Source organism: Panthera leo, chromosome E2 (assembly GCF_018350215.1).
Source record: "Panthera leo isolate Ple1 chromosome E2, P.leo_Ple1_pat1.1, whole genome shotgun sequence".
Classification (NCBI taxonomy): Eukaryota; Metazoa; Chordata; class Mammalia; order Carnivora; family Felidae; genus Panthera; species Panthera leo.
The window spans coordinates 9,340,671-9,367,189 of record NC_056693.1 but is presented as its reverse complement, the minus strand read 5'-3'; the positions used below and the strand labels follow the sequence as shown (position 1 = coordinate 9,367,189).

The 26,519-nt window shown below is 53.5% G+C and overlaps 1 protein-coding gene across 6 annotated transcripts; it reads right to left on the bottom strand.

Annotated features, from left to right (window-relative positions):
• Positions 1-27: 27 nt before the first annotated feature.
• ODAD1 (outer dynein arm docking complex subunit 1) lies at positions 28-26,178 on the bottom strand. 6 transcript variants are annotated; one of them, XM_042919412.1, is made up of 16 exons: positions 25,229-26,178; positions 24,615-24,671; positions 24,169-24,267; positions 22,886-22,985; positions 22,527-22,716; positions 11,612-11,734; positions 11,154-11,267; positions 7,931-7,998; positions 5,171-5,358; positions 4,925-5,059; positions 4,135-4,217; positions 3,844-4,012; positions 1,898-2,067; positions 1,682-1,785; positions 1,282-1,360; positions 28-1,191 (listed from the first exon to the last, which is right to left on the bottom strand). In XM_042919412.1, exons 3-16 carry the CDS (start codon positions 24,236-24,238, stop codon positions 712-714), a joined length of 2,073 nt encoding a protein of 690 aa, XP_042775346.1. In that variant the 5' UTR covers positions 24,239-24,267; positions 24,615-24,671; positions 25,229-26,178; the 3' UTR covers positions 28-711. The 6 variants fall into 6 exon arrangements, with proteins under 6 accessions (XP_042775346.1, XP_042775349.1, XP_042775348.1 ...); XM_042919415.1 differs by having other exon boundaries at positions 24,169-24,216; positions 25,229-26,177; XM_042919414.1 differs by lacking the exon at positions 25,229-26,178 and adding an exon at positions 24,927-25,129.
• Between the last annotated feature and the right edge of the window lie 341 nt (positions 26,179-26,519).

Genomic DNA, 26,519 nt, shown 5'->3' with positions numbered 1-26,519 from the left:
AATAAATAAATAGAGAGATTAAATAAATAAATAAATAAATAAGAATGAATGAATTGCAGGGAGTAGGGACAAAGGTCATACATTTCCCCCTGGGCCAGAGGTAAAGGGAACTGCCATGTGTCCAGCCTGGTCGCCCACATATACACCTGTAACTGGGCTGGGGTAACAGGCTCTGACCTTTATTTTCTAGGGTCGCAGCTCATGCTGACATCTTTCCTCCAAGTCTTCCCCTGCTGCCCAGTCCTGGGGGGAGGGCAGTCCTGGGGGCTCTGGGGGGAGGGCGAGGAACGAGGAGCTGCAGAGACGGGGTCATGAGGCACAAGGAGAGCCCGGCAGGTAGAGACAGGAGAGGGAATTAGAAGCGGGGAAGCAGACACAGGACGGGGGAGGCGGGGGACCAGCAGTGATGGGGGCAGAGATGTGGACAGGAGACAGAAACACACACTGAATGGGAAGCCAAGACGACAGGAAAATGGGGGGACGGGAAGGGAAATGGGGGGGGCGGGGTTTGGAAAGAGAGAAAGGGACCAGGAGACATCGCTGAGGAGACGACAACCAGGGGATGGGCACAGGGACGACGGGAAGGGCAGGGGCAGACAGATGCGGAGCAAAGACTCACAGAGGGCCTGGAACCAGGAGGGTCGCGGGGAAATCTCAAGGCAGAGAAGGGCCTGCAGGGAGCCAAGGGCAAGGGGGGGTGGGTGCAGGCCGCTAGTCTTTGCTGGTGCTGGTCCCGAGGCCTGCGCTTGACTCTGACTCGGTGCCCCTGCTCTCCGCACCCACGGGGCTGTCCTGGCCTCCGCTAGACCTCAAGTATCCGGTGGAGCCCAGGTAGCTACTAGAGCTGGGCGTTCTGAAGGTCACGCGGCCCCCAGTCGAGCCCCGGCTGGACACGGGCGCCCCCACGGCGCTGGCAGAACCGAAGGTCACGCGGCCCGCGCTGGAGCCGGGGTCTCCCAAGGCGACGCGGCCGACGTTGGTGCTCGTGGTGCGGTCTCCACTGGATGCCAGGACGCCACTAGTCCTCTGGCTCAGGATGGACCCGGGGACCCCGCCGGGGCTCTTGGCGGTCGTCAGGGGTGAGCCCGAGCTGACCCTCTGGATGCTGGGGAGGCTGGGGACGCTCAGGTTGCTGTTGACCTTCCTCAAGGCCTCGGCTAATTCCTTCTCTTGCTGCTCCTGCGCCTCGAGCTGTGTGGGGGGAGGGGAGGGGGCGAATGAGGGCCCCACCAGGGGGCTGAGGACCTGCCCCGGGAGGGAGGACCTGCCTCCCGTCCTCACCATCTGCGTCACTTGGCTGCGCAGCTCTTCCTTGCTCATCGGATAGTCGTCTTTGGCCTCGAAGCCTGGGAGGTCGTCCCTAAAGTGGGGGGTGGGGGGGCGGGAGGCAGGGAGGACACTCAGCCCCACAGGAGGCCAAGGGCTCCCCGTTGCGCTACCCAGAGGCCTTGCTCCGGCCAGCCCGAGCGCCCTCGGCCCTTTCTGGTCTCCCTGGGGCCAGCTCCGTCCTTAGCAGCCCCCTACTCCCTCTCGAGGCGGTCACTCCCACCTTCTACTCCGCCCCAGAGCCGCACCCGCCCTCCGGGATCCTGGAGCCCCCCCAGAAGCCTCCATCCCACTGTCGCCTCTGCCCCCACGGAATCTCCTCCTCCTGCCCCTCCTTCCCGCCCGGAGGCCTCACGGATTGTCAGGGAGCTGCGGCGGGGCCAGCTTCTTTGGAAGATCCTCAGGGCTCTGGCCCAGAACCAGGAGGGCAGCGTTAGCCAAGCTGGAGGGGGTGGGGGTCTGGAGGGTAGATAAGCCAGTGGTCGGCTCACCCCCAAGGCCCTGGCCTCCAAGCTTCTGGCTCCCTGTCACCCCCACCCCGGCCCACCCGCCCACACAGTACCCCCCACACCTCCACCCGGACATCTACGAAGGCCTGCACCGTCAAGAGATCAACCAGCCGCTTCTCGATGAGGCCCAGGAAAAGGCCGATGTCCCGGTCTCTCATGTGGGTCTTGACCCCCAGGAGGTCCTTGATGATGGTGTTGTCACACTGGGCCCTGGTGAAGAGCTGCTGGATGCCTGAGGTCGGAGGGGACGGGCCGTCACGGATGCGACGCCCTGCCTCTCCCTGCCCTCCGGTCTCCGCTGCTCCGGAGTGACGGAGATGCCAAGCCAGGCTCCGGGATGGAAAGCCACTTGCCCGAGCTCAGAGGGCACGAGAGTGACACTGTGGGCCTGGCCACCCGGCTCCCGAGGAACCACAGGGGTTCAGAAAGTGAGGGGGGTCAAGGGGAAAGCGGACAAAGTCACCACCTGCTGAAAGACTTCTTCACGCAGCTCAGGAGCACCCAACTCCCAGCCTGCCCAGTGACCCCCCCCTCCACCTCAGGAGCTCCCCCAGAAAGGTACTCACACGGGTGCTCCCCTGGGGGGGGGTGCTCCCCTGGGAGATCCACCACTGAGGCTGTTTCCTGTGTTTTTTAAATATTGCCCCCCTCCCCGCCCCGACTGCGTTAACCACTGCCCCCGGCGGGCCCGCTGGCCACTGTCGCGACCCGTGCTCATCTGTCACGGTTGGCCCCCACGTGGCCCGCTTGCATCTAGCTATTGTTCGGCTGTGACTGGTTATTGTTAGTGACATCAGGCGGCACCTGTGACCTTGACGCAAATCTCGCATGGCACACCTCACCTCACTGCGTCTCTACCCCTTGTCCCCGTGGTCCCGGGGGTCCCTCCCTGAACGTCCCCCCGCGCTGCTCACTCTGAATTTCAGGGGCATCTCCAGACCCACTCTTTCTCCCACATTCCCTGTCTCATAGAGGGGTCTTACCCCCGCCAGGCCAGACCCCGTGTGCTTCACCCCCCCCCCCATTTACCCATCCGTCTGCTACTTCTGGGCTCCCTTCCCTCCTCTCTCCCTCCTCCTCTCCTAACCTCCCCATCCATGGCCTCTCCTGCTCACAGCCCTACCATGGCTCCCCAGTACCCCAGCCTGGCATCTCTTCAGGATCCACCACCCTGCACCTCCCACCCACACCCTCACATCCCCTCTCCACACAATGAGCCGACATTCCTGGGAGCACCTCCAGGCCTCAGCCCCACGTGCTGGGAGCACCTACCCCTCCCAGCTCTGCAGTTAAACACTCACCCCTCAAACTCAGCCTCCAGCATTTCTGCTCCCAGGAAGCCATGGGTCACCCCCCCCCCCTTCACAGAGCAGGTGTCAGCCGGCTGTAGGCCCCTGCACCATTTTTTTTTTTAACAAGGGACCCCGCCTTTTGGTCATCAGCCGGGCCTCGCACATTACCGTCCCCGCATTCCAAGCGGGGTCGAGGCTCCCACCCCGTCTGAGGGTCCGTCCTTCACCCTAGCCCCTCTGAAGGCTGCGGAACACCCAGCGCCCAGGCTGGTCTCCTCTCCACCCCTGCCCCCCCTCCACCCCACCCCTGCCTCCTCACCTAGCACAGGGCAGCAGTCATGGTCACCACAGAGCAAAGGAGGATCTCCTACTGTGACCACAGGTGGCCCCCCTGCTTGCTCAGAGGCACCAGGGCCACCTTCTGTCCCTTCCCGACGGTCACCCCATCCAATTCTCGTGACAACCCAGGAATCCACGCGCGGCCGCCCATTCCAGTTGCCAGAGGGGCTCAGGCCCAGGAAACCGCACCCAAATGACGGCGCTGGCTTCAAACCGGGGGCAGCCTGACTCTTGGGCCCCGCACCCCGGAAGGATGGCAGGATGGATGAGTGGATGGGGGGCACCGGGTGGGCAGACGGGCCCATCTCCAGGCGGCCAGCCCGGGGCCGGCCACGCATCGCGTCCTCCCAGGTGAAGGAGCTGGGGCCGGCGCTCACCGGCCTTGAGCTTCTCCAGCTGCCCCCGAAGGTCCTGGAAGCGGGCCTCCACCTGGTCGGCCTCCGCGCGCACCTCGTCGGTTCGCTGCTGCAGGGCCCTTCGCCTCTGGTCTCGTTGCTCGCGAAGTTTATCCTCGCTCTGGCGGGTGCTCGCCAAGGTCTCCTGCAACTGCGGGGCGGGAGCGCGCGGCCGGAGGTAGCGGGGGCGGGGGTGGGGGGGGGCGTCGCGCGCGCGCGCGGAGGAGGCGGAGGGGAGGGGAGAAGGGAGTGGGGCAGGGGGGCCTCCCTCACCTCCTTGATCTCCTCCCGCAGGCGCTCCAGTTCCGAGTTCTGCTCGTTGATGAAGGTGAACTCCGCGAAGTTGCGCCCCTCCCCTGGCGAGAGGCGGGAGAGGCGGATCCAGGGGGCGGGAGAGGCGGATCCAGGAGGCGGAGGGACCCGCGGGACAGGGGAAGGGACGGGGAGGACGACCACGCAGAGACAAACACGCAGAGGCCAAGGGAGGCAGAGACGGAGGGGCACAGAGGCAGGCAGAGCAAGTCGGAGTGAGAGAGACGGCGGCCAAGTCCAGAGAGAGACCCAGAGATACCGAGAAACGCAGAGCAAGAGAGAAGTGAGGCAGAGAAAGCAGCAGGGGTGGGGGGAGAGGGGGGGAGAGAGAGAGAGAGAGAGAGAGAGAGAGCGAGCCCAGGCCCCGGGGGACTACAGCAACAAGCACCGGAGGGAGACTCCCAGAGGTCGAGGGCAGATCTGGACAGTGGCCGGCAGGCCCTCGAAGGGGGGTGGGCGGCGGGGACGGGGACACAGACACGCCCAGAAACAAACACCAAACGGAAATAAAGACACCCCGAGGGGACTGAGCGTTCCGGGGCCCCAGGGGGACCAGCGCAGAAGGAAGAGACAGGGGAGGGAGAGAGACGGGGGCGCACGGAGCCGGGCGAGTGGCGCGTCCCTGACGCCTCGCGTCCGCATCGCAGGTGCAGAAGCCCCCGGGGCCCAAGCGGAGGCCCCCCGATGCGGGTGACCGAGCCCATCCCGCGCCTGGACGCCCGCCCGCCCGCCGCCGCGGCCCCGTACTCACTCTCCAGGTACCTCTCCACCAGCACGTCCGGGTCGCTCTCCCCAGTCAGCTGGGACAGTTTGTTCAAGGCGTCTTCGCAGTGCAGCACCAGCTTCTCCTGGGACGTCTTCCGGAGGCCTTCGGCCACCTCCCGGGCTGCGGGAGTTGGGGCGGTGGGGTCGGCGGAGGGGCCGGGAGCCCCTGAGCCCCGTCCGCCTCCTCCCTCCCCCCCCCCCCCCCCCCCCCGGCCGGCGGCCCGGGTCTCACCCCGCTTCTCGCGCTTCTCCACGACGGCGGGGTCCAGCTGCCGCTCGTCGTTCTTGAGCTTGAGGAAGTGGTGGAACTGGTCCAGGTGCGCTATGTGCCGCTGCAGGGTCCGCAGCTCCGTGTTGTTCTGGGCCACCTCCTTATCCGCCCTCTCCCGCAGCAGGCCCAGCTTGGTCTTTGCCTCCTCCCTGGGGGGGGGGGGTGGGGGGTGGGGGGGCGAGCCCAGGGGTCAGGGAGGACGGCGCAGCCTGGGGTCCCAGGGATGGGGCAGAATCAGGTGGCAGTCCCCCCCCCCCACCCCCCAGGTCACAAAAAGGCAGAACACTTTCTAGGATCCCGCAAGGGAGTCAGGTGACGGGGGTGGAACCAGGGCGGGGACGGGGCCACATAAGGGACTGATGGCCTCGCCCGCCCACGAGGGGGCCGTGCTGCGGAGCACACACGGGGTCCTGGGGGGGGGGCGGGGGCTGTGCATTATTGTGTGAGCCGTGGGACAGGAGGCCACAGTTAGAGATTCTGCTCCCGCCCCGGGAGGGTTAGACCCCAGGCGTTAAGGCAGTCGGCCGAGTCCGGGGGGTCGTGTGATTGGAAATAGCGGCCCGGACCATTCGGGGCCTCATGTTGGACACACAGATGACATCAGCCGCGTGTCAGGATATCGGGGACGCTCTGGAAGCCTCGGTCACTGAGCTTTTCAGCTTTTACACATAGTGCAGCGGAAATTCCTAGTGCCCCACACGTCACAGGGTCAAAGATCACCCGGTCATTATGTTGGGAGAACAGCAGGCCCATCTCCGCAGGTCCCTGCCCTCCGGCCATTCTCCTTCCCACCTTCCCGCCTGTGCCAACTTTGGTTGCCTCCAGCCCCAGCCCCAGCCCCAGCTTCTATTTCTTTTTTTTTTTTTTTTTTTTAGTTTATTTATCTATTTTGAGAGAGCGAGCTCCTGCGCACAAGTGAGGGAGGGGCAGAGAGAGAGAATCCTAAGCAGGCTCCCTGCCGACAGAGCCGGATGCGGGGCTCGAACTCATCAACCGTGAGATCGCGACCTGAGCCGACGTCAAGAGTCTGATGCTAAACCGAGCGAGCCACGCAGGCGCCCTCACCAGCTTCCTGTTCTTTTCAAATTCCTTCAAGGCCTTCTCAAGTCAGCCCTCCTCGGTGGGAGGCCTCACCCCACCCTGCCACCAGCCCCCAGTGACACCTCCATCTCCAGGTGCTGGTGGCAGCCCTTCTGGGGGATTGGGACTCGTGGCGCTTTCCGTGCCTTGGGTTCCATGCCGACTGAGGGGCGGGGAAGAGGGATCCCGACTTCCCGACCTTTCTACAACAGCATCCCCGTGAGGTAGCCGCCATTATGACGGGTCCTGTCACCGCGGGGGGGAAGCAGGCTCAGAGAGCGGATGTGACCGGCCCCGGGTCATCCAGCAAGGAAGCGGTGGACCCACTGGCAGGTCTGACGGGAAGCGTCAATACGACGAGACCACCCTGTCCTGGTACCCAGCTAGCCTGCCCTCGGCCATCTGCCAGAGGAGTGTCATCGGAGGCCCCAAGCAAGGAAGAAATCTCAGCAACCATTAAGGTCGATCTGGGCTATAATTGATGTCCTGAGGAATCATGTGCCATGAGTAAGCAGACGTCATGAGGGACAAACAATATTCCTACCTGAAGAGAAGGCAGGAAACTGGGCGCCCGGGTGACTCAGTCGGTCAAGCGTCCGACTCTTGGTTTCGGTTCAGGTCTTGATCTCACGGTTTACAAGATCGAGCCCCACCTTGGGCTCTGTGCTGACAGCTCAAAGCCTGGAACCTGCTTTGCTCTCTCTCTGCTCCTCCCCTGCTCATGCTCTGTCTCTCACTCTCTCTCTCCGAATATATAAATAACATTTAAAAAAAAATTTTTTAACGTTTATTTATTTTTGAGGGAGAGAGAGCATGAGCAGGGGAGAGGCAGAGAGAGAGAGGGAGACACAGAATCCGAAGCAGGCTCCAGTATCTGAGCTGTCGGCACAGAGCCTGAGGCCGGGCTCGAACCCACAAATGGCAAGATCATGACCTGAGCCGAAATCGGACTCTTAACTGACGGAGCTCCCCGGGCACCCCTGTATAAATAAAACAAAACAGAATAGAGTGTAAAAAATAAAATAAAATAAAATAAAATAAAATAAAATAAAATAAAATAAAATAAAATAAAATAAAATAAAATAAAATAAAGAAGGTAGGAAACCATTTGGAGCAAGAGAAGGGGTCCAAGCTCAGAAAGAAGCCGGGCTGGGGCAGGAGCCAGCACGGGAGCCCCCAGACACAGGCCAATATGTACAAAGGCGGGGACTTCGGGACTCCACACAACGTGACTCATTCTGAAGGGGGCCTGAGAGGATCTCCTACCTTTCAGCATAACAATCTAATGATCTAATTACTCTCATGCCGCGACGCTTCCCAGGTGGCTGTCCCCGGGGCCACCCGCGCCAGGGCAAGCAGCGTCTGGGCTCACTCTCCCCACAGCCCGTGTGCTACAATGCCGTTCACAGACTGGGGCCAAAGAGGTTCCTCCATACCCCCGAGTGGGACCTCGCCCCGAGGGACTGGGAAATCACTGGAAGGAGAGAAAGGGGGCACCTTATTAAAAAAAAAAAAAAAAAAAAAAAAAAAAAAAGGTTGCGACAGTCTATTTCTGGAGTTCCGACCCGCCTGCCACAGCCTACCGCAAAGCGCGTGCTGCATGAGCGCGGCCCCCAGGCGGGAGCCAAAGCCGGGTCCTACCTGACGGTGTAGGCGGCCGCAGAAGAGACCATTAGGGCGCTGACCGTGCGTCGCAGGGCGCTGATTTCCTGCCAGAGGACAAGACAGAACCGATGTCTTTCTTACGGCCTCCTCGCTGTAGGGCCTTCTTTTAGGCCCGGCGCGCCCCCCCCAACACCCCACCCCGCAATAAGAAGCGGGACTCGTGCGCCTCCCAGACGCGTGGACCTTCCTCGTTGGTGGCCGCGGGGCTGGCCTGCTGGCTCAGAGGGCTTCTCGCCGTGAAACCCTCACCCCAGAACGTTCCTAAGAACACCCACCCAAGTTGGGTTCAGAAATGTGCGTGAATTTCCTGTGACCACACCCATCCATTTTCTAGTTGCAAAGAAATGTCTTGGCGGTTATTATGGGTACAAAGGGTCCTTTCAGGAGAGAGAAGGGAGGAAATATATATATATATATTATATAATATATATAATATATATAATATATATAATATATAATATATATAATATATAATATATATATTATATATTATATATATTATATAATATATATTAATTATATATTAATTATATATTTACCCACGGATATAATGCGTATTATTTGAATGCAATTAGAAATGATGTTTCTCTGGGGTATCTTTTGGAAGACATTTGGTTTGGGAACCTCTGTTAATGGTTTCTATGTTCATCAAGAATATCGAATCAACAGTGACGGGAGGAAGGGGGAGAAGTAAAACAGAATACAAAACAGAAGCAAATGAACCGAACTATACTTTAAACAGGTTTTGGGGGAGCGCCTGGGGGGCCGAGTCTGTTAAGCGTCGGACTTGGGCTCAGCTCATGAACTCACGGTTCGTGGGTTCCAGACCCGCGTCGGGCTCCCTGCCGACAGCTTGGAGCCCGAACGCGGAAGGAGCAGAGAGAGAGAGCATCTTAAGCAGGCTCAGCACAGAGCCCGATGTGGGGTTCAGTCCCACAAACCGGGACATCATGACCTGAGCCAAAATCAAGAGTCAGATGCTCAGTCTATTGAGCCCCCAGGCGTCCCGAACCCAGCACTTTAAACAAAGAACATAAGCACACAGAACCCCCACCAAAACCGGGAATTAATTCAAGTGCCTTCTGAATACAATAATTCCGGATAGAGAGACAGATCCCTGGACCCTCAGAGGGCAAAACGAAGGAGTCGGGCTCTGTGCTAACAGCTCAGAGCCTGGAGCCTGCTTCAGATTCTGTTGTCTCTTTCTCTCTCTGCCCCTCCCCCCCTTGTACTCTCTCTCTCTCTCAAAAATCAACATCGGGGAGCCTGGGTGGCTCAGTCAGTTAGGCATCCGACTTGGGCTCAGGTCATGATCTCACAGTTCATGGGTTTGAGCCCCACGTCGGGCTCTGTGCTCCCTCTCTCTCAAAAATAAACATTAAAAAAAATTTTTTTAATAAATAAATACACATTTTCAAAAAATTTAAAAGGGGCACCTGGGTGGCTCAGTCGGTTAAGTATCTGCCTTCAGCTCGGGTCATAATCTCAACGGTCTGTGAGTTCAAGCCCCACACTGGGCTCTGTGCTTTCCTTGCAGAGCCTGCTTCGGGTCCTCCGTCCCCCTCTCTCTGCCCCTCCCCCTCTTCAGTGCGCTCTCTCCCTCTCTCTCTTAGAAAAAAATTGTTTTAATTAAAGAACAACAACAAAGTATATGCGTGTGTTCCCTAGTTCTCTCCAGAAAAGGGGCCTCAAAGCAATATTGCCCCGGGGTCACTGAGGCCCCTCTGGCAGTGGCTGTCTCATCATTTCTCAACACCTCCTCCTTTCCAGAAGGAACCAGGACTCCCGGGAGTAGCGTAGCGGCTAACTCCAGGGTTGGGGCGGAACAACTGCAAATTACCTGGACTATCTTCCTGTGCCAGAAGGAAATGTTAAAACAAACAACAAAAACAAAAACGATGGGGCCCATCAAAAGGACACAGAGGCCAGCTTAAGGTCTCCCACTAGCCAAACCCGGGACAATTTGAACATCCTAATGAACGATGTTGTAAGAATACTCGAAAGCTTGCTGATAACCCACAAAATATACAGCGGAGAATGCGAGGCCCTTCCTTGAGTAAAATGCTAACTAATAAATGCAGGAGAGATGACGGAGGTCGAGAAAAGGGTCACCATTCGGCAGCCGTTGTGACAGTAATAATCATGCCGGCAAGAATCATTCATGGATGCCAAAACAACCGAGTGAAAAATGTGCCGGGGACCAAGATATTTCCTTAGTCTCCAAGAATCTCTACTTACTCATCACAAAGGGAAACGTCCGTGGGAGAAATCTGGTTAACCAAGGGATCAACGTCGACATCGCTAGTTAAGGGACCGACGTGCCTCCTACCCACTGCATACCAAGGACACAGCATCACTTCTCTGGTGTTCCGCCAAAAATGTGCAAGGTGCATCTCATCGTGAAGAAAGATCGGACAAACCCACACGGAGGAGACTTGGCTCCAAAATGTCAAAGTCATGAAGACAAAGAAGGGCCCAGGGATGGTTCTAGATGAACAGAGCCAGGACAACCAAATGCGACGTGGGGCCCTGGCTTGGAGCCTAGAGCCGGAAAATCAAATCGGCTGCAAAGAGCATCACTGGGACCATCAGAGAACTTTAAATAGGGACTGTTTAGGATTGTAATAACTTTGAAGTCCCTGACTTGGAAAACTGCCCTGTGTTTTGGTAAGAAAATGGTCTCATTCTCGGGAAATTCACATGGAAGTTCTTAGGGGCATAATGTCTGCCCTGCGCTCTCCCAAGTCCAGCAATTGTGATTATTTTCAGTAAAAAATAATAATAATAATTAGAACATGTGTGTGTGTGTGTGTGAATATGGCAAATTATCAATCTTGGGGAAGGCTAGAGTTCTTTGCACTATTTTTTCAGGGAAGGGAAAGGTGGAGGAGAAAGAGAAGGTTCCTCGAGGGCCATCGAAGATTACAGAAATACCCGTAGAACGGAAATGGTCTTGCTCGCTCATGGACTGCCCCGGCTGATAATATTCAAAATGACATCCCTGGCTTCTGCAATTCGAAATGAGGCTGCTTTCTTTGCGAGAGGCGTCCGGGAACAGTTTCAAGGTCCCCCATTCCCTCTGGACTGAAGTCAACCTATGGCTCCAGTGGATTCCGTACTTGAGGCCAGAGTGCTGGAGTCGAATCCTCTCCCTACCCCAGCTGGGCCGAGGGCTCCTTGGCCCTTGGAGGCCACTGACCTTCTGCAGCTTATGGTCTATGTTCAGATAGCGGTTCCTCTCAATGCGCAGGAGACCCAGCTCTTCCCGCAGGGCCGCATTCCGCACCAGCTGGATGTCAAAGCGACAGGTGACCTGGGGGGTGGGGTGGGTACAAAAGTCTGTCTGAGGCCCCGGCCTGCCTCCCTCTTCCACACTCGGCCAAGGCTGGGCGCTTGTCACGTGCGGGGGCCCATTCCCTATTTGGGGACCCTGAGAGCATTGCCCAGCTCCCCTAAGGACCCAGGCATCAGTCTCCTTTCCCTGGGGACACTCCATCCCTCAGGATGCCCCCTGATCCTTCTCAGGGAGCCCAGCATTTCAGGCCTGCCCCCCTCCGGGCATCTGGTCCACCATTTCTGGAACTTGACCCCATGCTCAGTTTCCCCCCCCAACCCCCAGAGCTCAGGTCTGGAGAGAGCCAAGAGGCTGGCCCTCACCCTGTCCAACTGGTCTTCCAGGATCTTGATCCTTCGCCGGATCTTGACCTTCTGATCCAGGACGAGTCCCGGGGCCTTGATATCCTTACTGTGGTTAAAGATCCGGGTCTCCCACTCCTGGATCTGGAGGAGAGAGGATGGCAGTAACTGTCTGATGGCTGAATGTGGGAGTGACTGAGGCACCAAGAGAGGTGAGTGGCCGTGTGGCCGCCCTCTGCCATCCTTCTGGCCCCAGCCATCTGTTCTATCCTTCTTCTGCTGGCGGGCCCCCCTTTCCGTGTGGTTCCAGACACAACGAGCCGCCCTACCAGCCACATGACCCAGGTTCCTACGGTCCATGTGACCGTCCTAGGGATGGACACGTGAGCCAAGCGGAACCGGCCCGAATCCCTTCCTGGTATTTTGCAGGGGGGACATGCATGCGGTAGACGGACGGGGCTCTAGAACTTCTGCTGTCCAAGTCCCCAGCACACGGAGGGTCCTGGGAGGATGAGGCCAGTAGACAAAGTGGAGACAAGAGACTGAGACAATGACGAGAATGAGCCCTGATGCCGTGAGATTCCCCTGGGCGTAGCTGTGTGTGAAACCTTTGCCAACCTGTCCTCATTTTCCATATTCATCTTTACTCATTTGGGGCACGCCGTCTCCCCGATAAAATGGGAAGCTCCCTGAGGGCAGAATGCTGTCTTTTTGGGCGTGTGCCTAACACAGTAGGTTCTCACTAAAACGTGCAGATCAAACGAATAAATGGAATTGCTTTAAGGCTGCGTTTCCTAATTCGTGTACCCTTATGGGTTAGATGGTGTCCCGCCCCCCCCCCAAATTCCTATGTTTAAGTGCTAATCCCCGGGACCTCAGAACGTGACCCGATTTGGAGCAGGCTCTTTACAGAGATAATCAAGTCAAGATGAGGTCATGAGGGTGGGCCCCGATCCAGTATGACTGGTGTCGTTATACAAAGGGGAAATTTGGACCTAGAAGGTGCAAGAGGGAAAACGCCACCCTCCAACACTTCCATCTTGGGCCCCCAACCTACACAACATGGGACAACAAATTCCTGTCATTTAAACCACCCAAAGTTTGTGGTTCTTTGTTACCGCGTCCCCTAGAAAACGAACTCATGCACCCAGGCACCCCCGAGCACTGCAACAAGTTCAAAGGGGCAAGCAACCATGGGGATATTTTCAGGGTTTTTTTAGTTAAAAAAAAAATTTTTTTTACGTTTTTATTCATTTTTAAGAGACAGAGTGCGAGCAGGGAAGGGACAGAGAGAGAGGGAGGCACAGACTCTGAAGCAGGCTCCAGGCTCCAAGCTGTCAGCACAGAGCCCGACGTGGGGCTCGAACCCACGAACTGTGAGATCATGACCGGAGCCAAAGTCAGACGCCCAACCAACTGAGCCACCCAGGCGCCCTGATATTTTCAGTTTTGAGGGAGGCACGCTGACATTGGTCAGACACCGCATGAACTACAAGCTCAAGGTAGTTCACAGGTTCAACATAAGACAGTGCTATGTTCCTTTTGATGAGTCATGTCTTTGTGAAACTGAGTTTCAAACATCCACGGGGGCGGGGGTGGGGGGGCAGTTCCTGGGTGGCTCAGCTGGTTAAGCGGCCAACTCTTCATTTCGATTCAGGTGGTGGTCTCGTGGTTCAGGAGATCAAGCCCCACGTCCGGGGGCTACCAAAAGCTCAGAGCCTGCTTGGGATTCTCTCTCTCCCTCTCTCTCTCTGTCCCTGCCCCTCTCGTGCACAAAAATAAATGAATAAACATTTTTAAATAAATCAAATATCCAGAAATGTTACCAGTGGGGAAAACTAGCCAAAGTGTACAATGAACCTCTATTTCTTATTTCTTCCAATTGCCGTGCATCTATAATTATCCCAAATTTTCAATGAAAGAAAGAAAAAAGGAAGGAAGGAAGGAAGGAAGGAAGGAAGGAAGGAAGGGAAAGGAAGGAAAGGAAAGGAAAGGAAAGGAAAGGAAAGGAAAGGAAAAGAAAAAGAAAAGAAAAGAAAAGAAAAGAAAAGAAAAGAAAAGAAAAGAAAAGAAAAGAAAGCCAAGTACTGCACAGAAGTCAGCACAGAGCAAGAGTGGTGAGTCCAATCTGACTCCAAGACCCAAAGGCACAAACATCCCACAGGTAAGTAATTGTGGTTTTTAAGAATGAAACACAGGGGACACCTGGGTGGCTCAGTCGGTTAAGCATCCGACTTCGGCTCAGGTCAGGATCTCACAGTTTGTGGGTTCGACCCCTGAGTCAGGCTCTCTCTGCTGTCAGCTCAGAGCCTGGAGCCTGCTTCAGATTCCGTGTCTCCCTCTCTCTGTGCCCCTCCCCCCACTCATGCTCTGTCTCTCAAAAAGTGCATAAACATTTAAAAAAAAGAATGAAATACAACTTTGTTTTCTACTTGTGTATTCTCAAATGGTCTCTAGGTTGTTAGGATGAAAACACTGGTTTGTTTAAAAATGTTTTGAATGTTTATTTTTGAGAGAGAGAGACCGTGAGTGGGAGGGGGCAGAGAGAGAGGGAGACACAGAATCCAAAGCAGGCTCCAGGCTCCGAGCTGTCAGCACAGAGCCCGAGCACAGAGCTCGAACTCAGGAGCCCTGAGATCATGACCTGAGCCAAAGTCAGATGCTTAGCCTACTGAGCCACCCAGACGCCCCTAGTAAGGGACAGTCTTTTTTTTTCATTATTATTGAATGTTTTTATGTGTGTGTGTGTGTGTGAAAGAGAGAGAGAGAGAGAGAGAGAGAGAGAAGGGGAGGGGCAGAGAGAGAGAGAGACAGAGACAGATGATCCAAAGCGGGCTCTGAGCTGTCAGCACAGAGCCCAATGCGGGGATCGAACACCACGACCTGCGAGATCATGACCTGAGCCGAAGTCAGACACTCAACGGACTGAGCCACCCAGGCGCCCCAAGGGGACAGTCTTAGATGGCATAACCTAATGAAGGGAGTGACATCCCCTCAGGCTGTATTTTCTTGGCCAGAAGCAAGTCACAGGTTCTGCCCCCAACTGAAGGGGAGGGCGTTGCACAAGCGTGTGACTCACTGGGGGTCACCTTAGGATGTGTTCACCACAGCCAAGTCGAGAGTACAGGTTTCCCCATCATCTGAAAGTAGAGCGCTCCTATGAGACCCTTTATAAGCCAACACGGCAGAAAGTGAAGAAGGAATTACCAGTAATTTGTACGGGAAAAAGCGTATAGCATTCCGAGACCCCAAAAATAACCTCTTAGGCTTTTCTGATACCTTAGGACACACCTTGCTAACAGATGCACAAAATAAACCAAGACAAAACATAGACACCGACAGACCGAGTTCACACCTCTGGCATGCTGCGTATGGTCCCCAGGAAGGAGCTTGGGGGGGCACAAATGCTGAATGCTATTTTTTCTTTTTTGCCTTTTTTTTTTTTTCTGGTAAAAGTTCAAGTCCTCCTCAGTCGTCTTTCGCTTAGCGAAAACAGGTACTAACACAGGTCTTCTGAAAAAGCAAAGCGGTATAACGCGCAATTTTCAAACAGCAAGGGATACCTGTATTTGTTAGGAACATCGGCCAAGGCTATATAAATCAGGGCGTTTTTCCTCCCTATCTGCTGGTTTCACGGTACACCGCTGACTGTTGGAGGTTAGAGGTTCTAAAAATATTACTCAGAAATTAAGGGTTCTGGGCACAAGGAAAGTTTAGGACCCACTCGCTTCAGAAATTCCTCCCAAGATTAGAAAACACGCTCCTCAAATTTTGCTTTTCACATTTGGGTCTCTAATAACACTAGAATTTATGTGTGTTTTATTTTAGAGAGAGAGCATGAGTGGGGGAGATGGGCAGAAGGAGAGAGGGAGAAGGAGAGGGAGAGGGAGAGGGAGAGGGAGAGGGAGAGAGAGAGAGAAAGTCTCAAGCAGGTTCCATGCTCAGCATGGAGTCTGATGCAAGGCTTGATCCCACAACCCTGGGATCATGACCTGAGCGGAAATCAAGAGTCAGATGCTCAACCGACTGAGCCGCCCAAGTGCCCCAGAACTTACGTTTTTATACGGTGTGAGGTAGGAAACTTTTCTGACAGCTTTATCGAAGTATAAATAACATGAAAACTACACTATTTAAAGTATACAATTTGATAAGACTGGCATAATCAAGATTAGTGAACATATCTCCCCCAAAAGTTTCCTTGTGTCCCTTTGTCATTCTTCTGTGCACTTGCTTCCTACGGTCCCCTCCCCCTGGCAGTCACCCATGTGTTTTCTGTCACTAAGGAGTTTTGTAAAGGAAGTCATAGGGGTGCCTGGCTGGCCCAGTCAGTAGACACTTGATCTTTGTAAGTTCGAGCCCCACGTTGGGTATAGAAATTACTGAAAAATCAGTCAGTCATTCAATGGACTCTCATAGTGTATACTCTTTGTGAGGGGGAGGGGTCTGGCTTCTTTCATTCCGAGCAGTTATTCTGAAATTCATCCACCTTGTTGGGTATATCAATAGCCCATTCCTTTTTATTGGGGAGTAGCTTTCCATTGTATGGATGTACCACAATTTCCTTATCCATTCACCTTCTGGTGGACATTTGGGTGGTTTCCATCTTGAATTTTACAGATAAAGCTGTTACGAAGACTCGCGTACAAGTCTTTGTACCAACGAACATATGCCTCGTTTTCTCTTGGGTAAATGCCTAGGAGGCAGAATGTCTGATTCGTATGGTTAGGGTACATTTAGTTTTTTAGGAACTGCCAGAGTGGTTTCCAAAGTGGTGGTGCCATTTACATTCCGCCCAGCAGGCTGTGAGAGTTCCAGTTCCTCCACACCCTCATCAACACTTGGTAGTCTTTTTAATTCTAGCCATTCTAAAATGGCATGTAGAAGTTTCTCGTGACTTTAATTTGCATTCCTTTAATGACTAACACCACTGAGCCTCTTCCACGTGCTTATCATCTTATATGTTTTCTGGTGACGTGTCTGTTTGAGTCTTTCGCCAGTTTTTCCTGATTGGATCCGCTGTTTTCTTATTGAGAGTTCTTGATAAAGTGTAGATACAAGTTCTTTATCAGCTGCACACGTGACAAATATTCTCTCCCCTTGTAGGGGTTAGCTTGTCTTAACAATAACTTTTGAAGGGAAGTTTTCAAATTTTATGGAGTCCGGTTTGTCAATATGTCCTTTTATGGATCATGCTTTTGGTGATGTAGCTAAGAAATCTTTGCCTAAGCTTAAAAAAAAAAAAAAGGAGAAAGAAAGAAAGAAAGAAAGAAAGAAAGAGAGAGAGAGAGAAAGAAAGAAAGAAAGAAAGAAAGAAAGAAAGAAAGAAAGAAAAGAAAGAAAGAAATCTTTGCCTAAGCCAAGCTCACAAAGCTCTTCTCCTGTTTCCTTCTAAAAGTTTTATAGTTTCAAAAAAATTTTTAACATTTATTTTTGAGAGAGAGACACACACACACCCACAGAGTGTGAGCAGGGGAGGGGCAGAGAGAAGGAGACACAGAATCTGAAGCAGGCTCCAGGCTCTGAGCTGTCAGCACAGAGCCTGATGCGGGGCTCGAACCCACGAACCATGAGATCATGACCTGAGCTGAAGTCGGATGCTTAACTGACTAAGCCACCCAGGTGCCCCTAAAAGTTCTATAATTTTAGATTTTACATTTAGGTCTACGATGGCTAACATCTTTTTTTGTTTGTTTTCTTTAAAAAAATGTCACTATGGGGCCGCTTGGGTGGGTTAGTTGGTTAAGCATCCAACTCTTGGTTTTGGCTCAGGTCATGATTTCACGGTTCATGAATTCAAGCCCTACATCGGGCTCTGAGCGGACAGTGTGGAGCCTGCTTGGGATTCTCTCTCTCTCCCTATCTCTCTCTCTGCCTCTCTCTGTCTCTGTCTCAAAAATAAATAAACTTTTAAAAAGTCACTGTGCACAGAAAAGGGCATAGATGATGTACGTACAACTCATTATACATATTTTTAACTGAACATCCTTGAACCACCTGCCAGGTCGAGAACCAGAATGCTGACAGCAATGCAGATCCTCCCCCCCTCATCACTCCCCCCTTCCTCTCAGACGTGCCACTGCCCTCCCTCTGTCAGTTCCTATTACTGCTGGAATAAAGTACCACACACGGACTGGCTTAAAACACCACGACCTTTTTTCTTACAGTTCTGAAGGTCAGAAGTCCGAAATCAATTTCACTGGTTTCAGAAAATCAAGGTGTCAGCGAGGCTGAATTCCTTCTGGAAGCTCCGGGGGAGAATTCCGGTTTAATCTAGGGTAATCTCCCCAACTCAAAATCCTCAATCACATCCGAAGTCTTTTCTGCCATGTAAAGTAAGATACTCACAGGTTCCCAGGATTAGGAGGTGGACATCTTACAGGGATCACTCTTCTGTTTACCATACTTCCTTAAGTGAAATTCATGTTTTTACTTTACGGTTTTATCACCCATGTACGTACCCTTAAAACAAAAGTTGCATTTGGCCTGATTTTGAATTTTATGTGAATGAAATCATGCTACCTGTATGGGTTTTTTTTTTTTCCTCTGTTTTAAGTGTATTTATTTTGAAAGAGAGAGTGCGAGTGGGGGAGGGGAAGCGAGAGAGGGAGAGAGAGAATCCCAAGCAGGCTCTGAACTGACAGTGCGGGGCTCAATCCCATGAACCGGGAGATCATGACCTGAGCTGAAACTAAGAGTTGGTCGCTTAGCCAACGGAACCACCCAGGCGCCCCACTCTCTGTATGTTTTTTGTCTTGCTTCCTGCAAATGTGTGTTAGACTCACCCTTGTGGCTGTAATTGTGATTCACTCATTTTTCGTTGCTGTATACTATTTCATTATGTGACTATTCCACAATTTATTTATTCACTCACATACTGATGGACCTTTGGGTTATTTCCAGTTTGGAGCTGGCCAATACGTGATCATGCTTCTTTCAACATCTCTTTACATGAATCCTGGTTCCAGGGCACATGCTCAGAAGCGCACTTGCTGGGTGGGAAGAAGAGTTAACAATAGGTCTAAACCTGTTCTCCCTTAGAAGATGAGTTTGGCTTACCTTCTTCTGACACTGTTTTCATGGAAACATACCGGGTTAAGGTAACTATGGAATGCCAGCTCTGTCCCCAGGCAACGGTGTTTATTATAAAAACGACCTGATTGGTGAACTACATTGGACTAAAAGGACTTCGAGTGGGCTCATAGATCCCAAGAGCCTACATGACCAGGACTGAGCAGACGTCTGGCTTCTCTGTGGGGTTTTTCTTATCACTGAGTGGGGGGTTTAGACTTAGGCTTTGTCTTCATGAGCTGTTACAGAGATGACTCCTCCTGGGTGTGATGCCTCCCTCTGCCAAGGTGGGCATCACCCACCCGCTTGCGTGGGATCACCCAGCTGGAGGTGCTGAGAAGCAGCCCCTGGATGCTCAAGGCAGATGTGTTTGATGCCGTCGTGAGAAGAAGCAGAGAGACTGCTTCCGGTGATCATGCCGAGTGGGTGTGACCCTGAAACCCAGGGTAGGTCTATCTTTAAAGGTAATAGATAATGGGGGGAAAGGCTTTTCAGAATACGTGTGACAATGTATGTCCCCACCCGCTCCTTTACTCCCCAATACTTGGTATTTTCGGACACTGAGTTTGGAAAATTTGGTGAGTGATTAATGGAACCTCATTGCGATTTCCATTTGCCTTTCTCTGATTACTAATGAGTGGTGAGTCATTCCTACATTTATTGGGACATCTGAATCTCTTGTTTTGTGATATGTCAGCCCAAATCCTTTGGCTATTTTTTTTTTATTGGGCTGACTCTTCAATGATTTGTAGTTGTTCTTTATATGTTCTTGATAATAGTCCTTTGTCAGCTACATGCGTTGCAAATAACTTTCCATTCCACGACCTTCTTGGCACACTCTATGTTTCTTTCAACAAAAGTTATTAGCTTTAAAGTCACCGGAAGTAACAGTCTTTTTCTTTAGAAGTAGAGATTTCTATAACTAATTTAAGAAATCCTTCCCTACCTTCACACGGTTAGATCTGATCCGTCTGGAATTAGTTATGGGGGTTGGAGGAGAGATAAGGGTCTCTCTTTCATCTTACAGTATGAACATCCAGTTTTCACAGCACCGTTATCAAAGCCCTCTTTTCCCGTGTCCCAAAGTTGTGCATCAGATGTCCACATGTGCATTGGTCTCTTACAGGGCTCTCTCCTCTGTCCCATTGATCCATTTGATTAGCCCTGCATCAATTACAAGAATTTTATACTAGATCTTGAGAAGTGAGAAAGCACATCCTTTCGCATTGTTCTTCTTCTTTTAAGTCAGTTTATGTCATCTCGTCCATTGACTGCCATAGAAACCTTAGAATCTGCTTGTCAATTTCGTCCATTGAAAAAAGACTTTCCGTGCTTTGGTTGGGATTACATTGAAACTATAAATTATTTTGGAGTCCTGGCATTTTAGGGCACTAACTCTTCCAATCCATGGATAGATCTCTATATTTATTAAGCTGTTCTTTAATATCCCTCAATAAAATTTTACAATTTACTCCATAGAGGTCTGGCACACTTTTGTTAGATTTCTTCTCAGGTACTTCTGTGGCTTATTATAAGTGCGTGTTTTCTTCTTTTATTTTATCATAGTTGCTGCTAATACAGGGAAATATCATTAACTTGGAACATTAATTCTGTATCCAACCACATTGTTAAAATAGCTTGTTAATTACAAAAAAGTTAGTGTTAGAGTCTTCTGGATCTTCTCTGTACACAAATACATCATCTACAAACAATGACAATTTCATTTTTTCCTCTCCAATGTTGTTTTTTTTTTTTTTCTTGGCCCCACTGCACCAGATAGAACCTCCAGTACAATATTAAATGGAAGTGGTGCTAGGTGACATCCTTATATTGTTACTGATCTCAAAGATAATTTTTTTTCATGTTTTGCTATCAAATATGATATTTTCTATAGATGTTTTATAGTTGTCCTTTGCCAACTCAGGAAATTTCCTTTTATTCCTTGTCACCTTCTAAGAGTTTCTAGCATGGATGGATGCTGAATTTTATCAGCTTTTTTTTTTTTAATGTTTATTTACTTTTGAGAGGGGGGGGCACAGAAAGAGAGAGACACGGAATCTGAAGCAGGCTGAGCCGTCAGCACAGAGCCCGACGTGGGGCTCGAACTCACGAATTGCAAGATCATGACCTGAGCTGAAGTCAGATGCTTCGCAAACTGAGCCATCCAGGTGTCCCTACTTTTTTTTATTTCTACACAGACCGCTGAGCGCTATAAACTAGTGCAAGTCCAAGGGCTGTCTGTCATCAGTCTCTGATGTGACAGGCTCAGAAAATGAGAGACAGAATGTAAGCAAGCATCAGAAACTGTGTTTTGAGGCTATTCTGAGTGCAAGTGTCAAGGCAAAAGCCTTATACAGGTAGCCGTTGGTAGTAGATTGGAAGTTTTAAAAGTCAGCCCATTAACACAGATAGTTTGAGAAAAACTATGTCTAAGCCTATCTATCTATCTATCTATCTATCTATATATATATATATTTTTTTTTTTTTTTTTGCCAGAAAATGTCTATTCTTTCTCGTTCATGGATGACATTTTCATTGGGCATAAGATTCTTAGTTGACAGCTTTCCCTCCCAGAACAGTGAGGGTATAACCTATCTTCTGACTCCCAGTATTTCCTTTAAACAATCCATTTTGTTGTGGTTCCTTATTTTATGGCTACTTTTATATTCTCAAATTTCCCTATGTTCTATATAAGTGGATTTTTTATTCATCCTGTTCTGGACTCTAAGGTGTCCTTGAATCTGTGGATTTGTTCTTTCAGGGACTCTGGAAAATTCTCAGGTATCATCTTACCACACATTATCTCTGTCCTATTCTCTTTTCTGTTCTCCTGAAACTCTTTTTCTTTTTAAAGATTTTATTTTTGGGGGGGGAGGGGGCGCCTGGGTGGCTCAGTCAGTTAAGCGTCCAGTCTCGGCTCAGGTCACGATCTCACGATTCGTGAGTTCAAGCCCTGCGTCGGGCTCTGTTGTGACAGCTCAGAGCCTGGAGCCCGCTTCGGATTCTGTGTCTCCCTCTCTCGCTGCCCCTCCCCTACTCACACTCTGTCTCTTCAGAAGAAAGGCTGCCTGCTGATACCCTGAATTTAGCCCAGGGAGACCCATTTTGGCCTTCTGTCCTCCAGCACTGTAAGAAAACTAATTTGCATTATTTTAACCCACCAAGTCTGTAGTAATCCGTTACAGCACAAATAGGAAAGTAATACAGACCACCAAGATAAGCAACCTTCAAACTCCTGTTTGTGATCCAATCGTGTGCAGGAAATCATTTGGTCTAGGGAAGTAACTTTTTCTTTTTAATGAAGAATAGAACAGAAAATAGCAGAATGAATCCCACCCGGGGGAAAAAAAAAAAACAAACTATTCCCTGGTGAAAACTTTTGTCTCCCAAATACGTGTGTGTTTACATCCACAGGCGTGTGAACTGCCTCAGGAGTGATGGTCATAGAAACGTGGAAGAACCCTGCCCTAGAAAAGTCACGCTGTGTCCCAGGTCAAGGTCTTGGGGCAGGTGGGATTAGAGACCCAGGTAGACACGGCTGGGTTACCAACGTCCCCTTTTTGCAGATGCAAAAACTAGGGCCCAGAGAGGTCGAAGAGCTGCCCGTGGTCACACAGCTCTGACGCGGCAGGGCCAGGACTCCAGTGCAGGTTTTGCTGACGTCAGGAGGTGAGACTTTGTTTCCCCTTTAACCGCACCAGCTCCGTTTTGGGGTGTGTGGGGCTGTGCTAAGCACAAAACACCTGCATTCCTATTGAAGTCTGAATATAACTCAGCCACGGGCATGATTTCAAATGGGCCCATTTTCAGACCAGGAAGCCAAGGCTCAGAGCAGTTCCGATCCACAGAGGCTGGCGTCCCAACCCACCTGCTTGTCCAGGGCTCTGGTCTGTTCCTGTAGCTCCTTGACCTCGGCCTGCACCCGGACCCGACACTTCAGCAGATGACCAGTGTTCTCCAGCCTCTCGCTGTCCCGCAGCCGCTTGACCTGGCTCTGGGCCACGCGGATCTGCACCTGAAGTTTATCCCGCACCCCCTCCAGGCTCTGGATCTCCTCACTGCCCAGGCCGGGAGGTGGAGAGCAAGCCAGCAAGGGGCAGAGTCTCAGAATCACTAACGGCCAGACACCGGGCCTGCCCCTGCCCCTCTGGGACCCAGGAGGCGGGCCCCCAACCCCTTTCAGAGCCCCCTCGCTCCCCAAGCTCCGGGTCCAGGCAGGGGGCTCACAGTTGCTTGTTGATGCGCTGGTGGACTTCCTTGCTGTAAGCCCGCCTCTCTCCCTCCATCACTTTGCACTGCCGTCGCAGTCGGCTCAGCTCCCAATCCGCTGAGGGCAGGACCCGCCAACTGGGCTCAGTAGAGATCCCGGCCCCAGCCCCTTCCTCTCCAGGACCTGGGAACTCCGGCTCCCACAGACTGCAGCCGAAAGGCCCACCCAGTCCCCAACACCCCTCTAGCCCTGCACCCCAGTTCCTGTATCCCTCACGCCTACCTCACCCCCTTGGTACTCCCGGACCCCAAGCTGACCTCGGGCGGGGGGGGGATTTTCCCCCCAAACCCACGTCTACTCCCGGTTTGGACACACTTCCGCCTCCCCACTAGAGGGCGCTCCCGGAAGGCCTCAGGGTCCTCAGGCGCCGGCCACAGAGGATCTGGAACTTGCGGCCAAGATCTGGGGACCGCAGTCTTGTTCCCCCTCGCCCCTTCAGCCCCCGTAGCCCAGCAGTCCTCGGTCCTGTCCTCTGGCCTCCTCACTCGCAGCCCATCCTCCAAGCTCAGGCCTCGTCTTGTCCTGCCGGGACCATCACCCCAGCCTCCTCCCCAGCCTCCGGGCCTCCCTTCACAATTCCGGAAGGTCTTTCTACACCCAGAACGGAGTTCCAGGGCCTGAGAACAAAGCCGCAGGTCCTGGGCCCGGGGTTCAAGGCCCCATATGACCTGAGCCTAACCACCTCTCCAGTCTGGGCCACCAGCTAGCTCCCCACCTCCCAAGGCCCAGTGGTTCTCAACCAGTGATTCTGCGCGCAAGGACAATTGGCAATTTCTGGAGACACTGTTGATTGTCAGGATGTGGGGACGGGGTGGGACAGGCTGCTCCTGGCATGTAACAGATAGAGGTCAGGGATGTCCTCCAATGCCCAGGACAGCCGCCATGACGAAAGAATGATCTGACTCCAAGCGTCAACTGTGTGGAGGCTTAGAAACCCTGTTCTAGGCACATGTTCCCTCTGCTGAAACGCTCATCCCTTCCTTCTCCCATCGGTAACTCCTGGGAGGAGTTCCAAGCCCCACACAAACTTCTCCTCCTGCAGGAAGCCCTCCAGGCTTGGCCTATCCATCTGCCCTGCTCCACCTCCATTCCCACGCATGTGTGTTTCCCGCTAGAGGACTCTCCTGGAAGGCCTCCCCGCTTCTCCCCACCCCCCCACCCCGTGTCCCGCAGCACAGTACCTAGAGCTTGGGACAACTGAGGAATGAGTGGGAAAACAAGCCAAGAGCGTCTGAATTACCCGTTCCTTCCAGGAAGGCCTCGGTTCCATCCTCGGAGCGGGTGCTCCCTGCAGAGAGTCCCAAAGACATCTTGGCCAAAGGTGGGGGGGGGGGGGCTCCTGTAGGGGTGACACAGGAACCCCTTCAGACAGAGAGCAGGAGGGCGCCGGAAGGAGGGTGGGGACGGACCGCGAGGCAATTGGAAGGTGACCCCGGAACCAACTCTGGCCTCTCTTTGAGTCTCAATGCCTCCAATGAGTTGTCGGGGAGCACCTCTCAGGCCTCTCCCCACATCCCTCCCGACCTCCCACCTCTCATATTCTCTGTCTTGTGTTTCCACTCTGACTCTGGCACGGGGGCAGGTCCCCTGGGCTCTCGGTATCTCTGAGGCGTGGCTGTTTGGGGGAAGGAGACACGGAGGAGAAGGAAACCCCGGCCGGCTGTGGGGAGCGAGCCCTGTCCCTACCTGCTGGAGTGCCTGACCTGTCCTTGGTTCTCCAAGCTCACTGTTGTGGCCTGGTTACTGGGGAGATAAAGGGCCAATGAGGCCTGAGGACCGCGACGGGGGTGGGACGGAGGCCTCTAGGAGTGGCCTTGCGAGGGGAGGCTGGGGAGGAGGGGCCTGGGATGGGAGCTGGGGAGGAGGGGCTGTGGGCGAGGAGGCTGGGGAGGAGGGGCCTGGGATGGGAGCTGGGGAGGAGGGAGCGCCGAGGAAGAGGGGTCGTGGGAGGGGAGGTTGGAGAGGAGGGGCCGAGGCGGCCGGGAGACCTCAGGAGACCTCAGGAGACCTAACAGGCTGTGAACAGAAGGGCTGAGAGGCGGGGAGCCCTGCGAGGGGCGGAGCTGTGAGCCCTGCGAGGGGCGGGGCAGAGGGCCGTTGAGAAGAGAAACTGGGCGTGCCTTGAGGGGCGGGGCTACAGGGCTTGAGACGGCAGGGAGACCTGTAAGGGGCGGGGCTGGCAGGGCCAGCGAGGGTTGGAACCTGTGGGAGGAGCACGGCTACCTGTGGAGGGAGGGGCTGCGGGGAGTGGCGAGGGGGGGCTATGGGGGGGGCGCTGCCGATGGGAGGGGCACCGGTACCTCCCGAGGCCGTAGTTTCACGGACTTGCGAGGGGCGTGGCTAGAAGTACTCGTTAAGGGACCCGGTGGGAAGGCACCTCCCGACAGCGAGGGACTGTGAGCGGCGGGCTGTGCTTTCGGAAGGGAGAGGCAGAAGCTGAAAGACCCTATGGAGCCAGGACTGGGAGGGAAACGTCTGGAAGGCTTTGGAGCTAGGCCCAGGTCTTTCGGGACGAGGCCCGAGAGATGCGTGTCTTAAGTCAAGACCACGTTGTTTGAAGAGTCATTAGCAGGAAGACGGTGCCGATGCCGGGAGTGGAGAGAGGGAGGAACGTTCACCACCGACGCAGGTCCTTGCAGTGACTCACTACGCATGCGCGGCCAACGGCCTCCAGCGAAGCCGCCAAAAACTTCTTGTGGGTCCGCGCCCTGAGAGGCGGGAGTGGGCGGGGCCTCGGGCTCTTCGGGCCACCCCCGCTTTTCCGGCCACGCCCCTCCTGGCCACGCCCCCTTCGCTCGGCAGGCGGGCCGCCCGCGCTGCAGGCTGCTGCCCACGTGGGCCTCCCCGGAGCGGGCGGGTAGTGGGCGCCGCTCCCTGCCGGCTGGGTGTGCCCGAAGCCTGCGGTTTCCTGTGGGAGGAAGCAGCCCGCGGGCGCTCAGCTCAGCTCGAAGCCTTGGAGGCCCAGGACGGGGAGATCCCGTTACCGCCCTGGGGCTCCCTGGTTCTCCCTCTTCCACAGGGTCCTAGCACGAGGGACCTCCTCCACGTTCCCAAGGTCCCCAAGTCTGGCGCTCATTGCACTCCGGGAACTTGATTTCGAGTCCTAGCCTCCTGTTTTCCACCTTGCTCTCTCACAGTTCCATCTCCCTAGCCCCTGGGTTCCAGACTCTTTCCGGGGCCAGTCTGGTTCCCTGTGCCTGCGCTCCATGAAGATCACTTGACCCTCCAGCCTCATTTTTTTTTTTCTCAGTGACCCTGGCCCCCAGTCTGTGTCCTTCTCAAAGACTTAAGTTTGGGACTACTTATTTCCCACCCCCCAGGAACCCTCATTTTGTATTCCCAACTGTTTAGCCTTTGGGGCCCAATGGACCCAAGAATTTTCTCCTTCCCCCCAATCCTAGAGACCCTGAACTAGAGTCCCCCAGTACTACCTCCATTCAGGGTTCCAGTAGTTGGTATAACAATGTGCCCGACAGTCTAAGAAATACCCTATGATGTATTTACTATTATTATCCCTATTTTACAGATAAACAGGCATAGAAAGGTTATTAGTAACTTGTCCTAACTCACAGCTGTTGAGTGTAGCAGTTT

Bases quoted from the DNA above. Each gene is read 5' to 3' on its own strand.
- ODAD1 (XM_042919412.1), bottom strand. From the start codon at position 24,238: ATGTCTTTGGGACTCTCTGCAGGGAGCACCCGCTCCGAGGATGGAACC. The intron at 4,218-4,924 runs GTGAGTACGGGG...GCCTCTCGCCAG, and splicing joins GGTGGAGAGGTACCTGGAGA to GGGAGGGGCGCAACTTCGCG. The intron at 1,361-1,681 runs GTGAGGCCTCCG...CCCCCACTTTAG, and splicing joins CCGCAGCTCCCTGACAATCC to GGACGACCTCCCAGGCTTCG.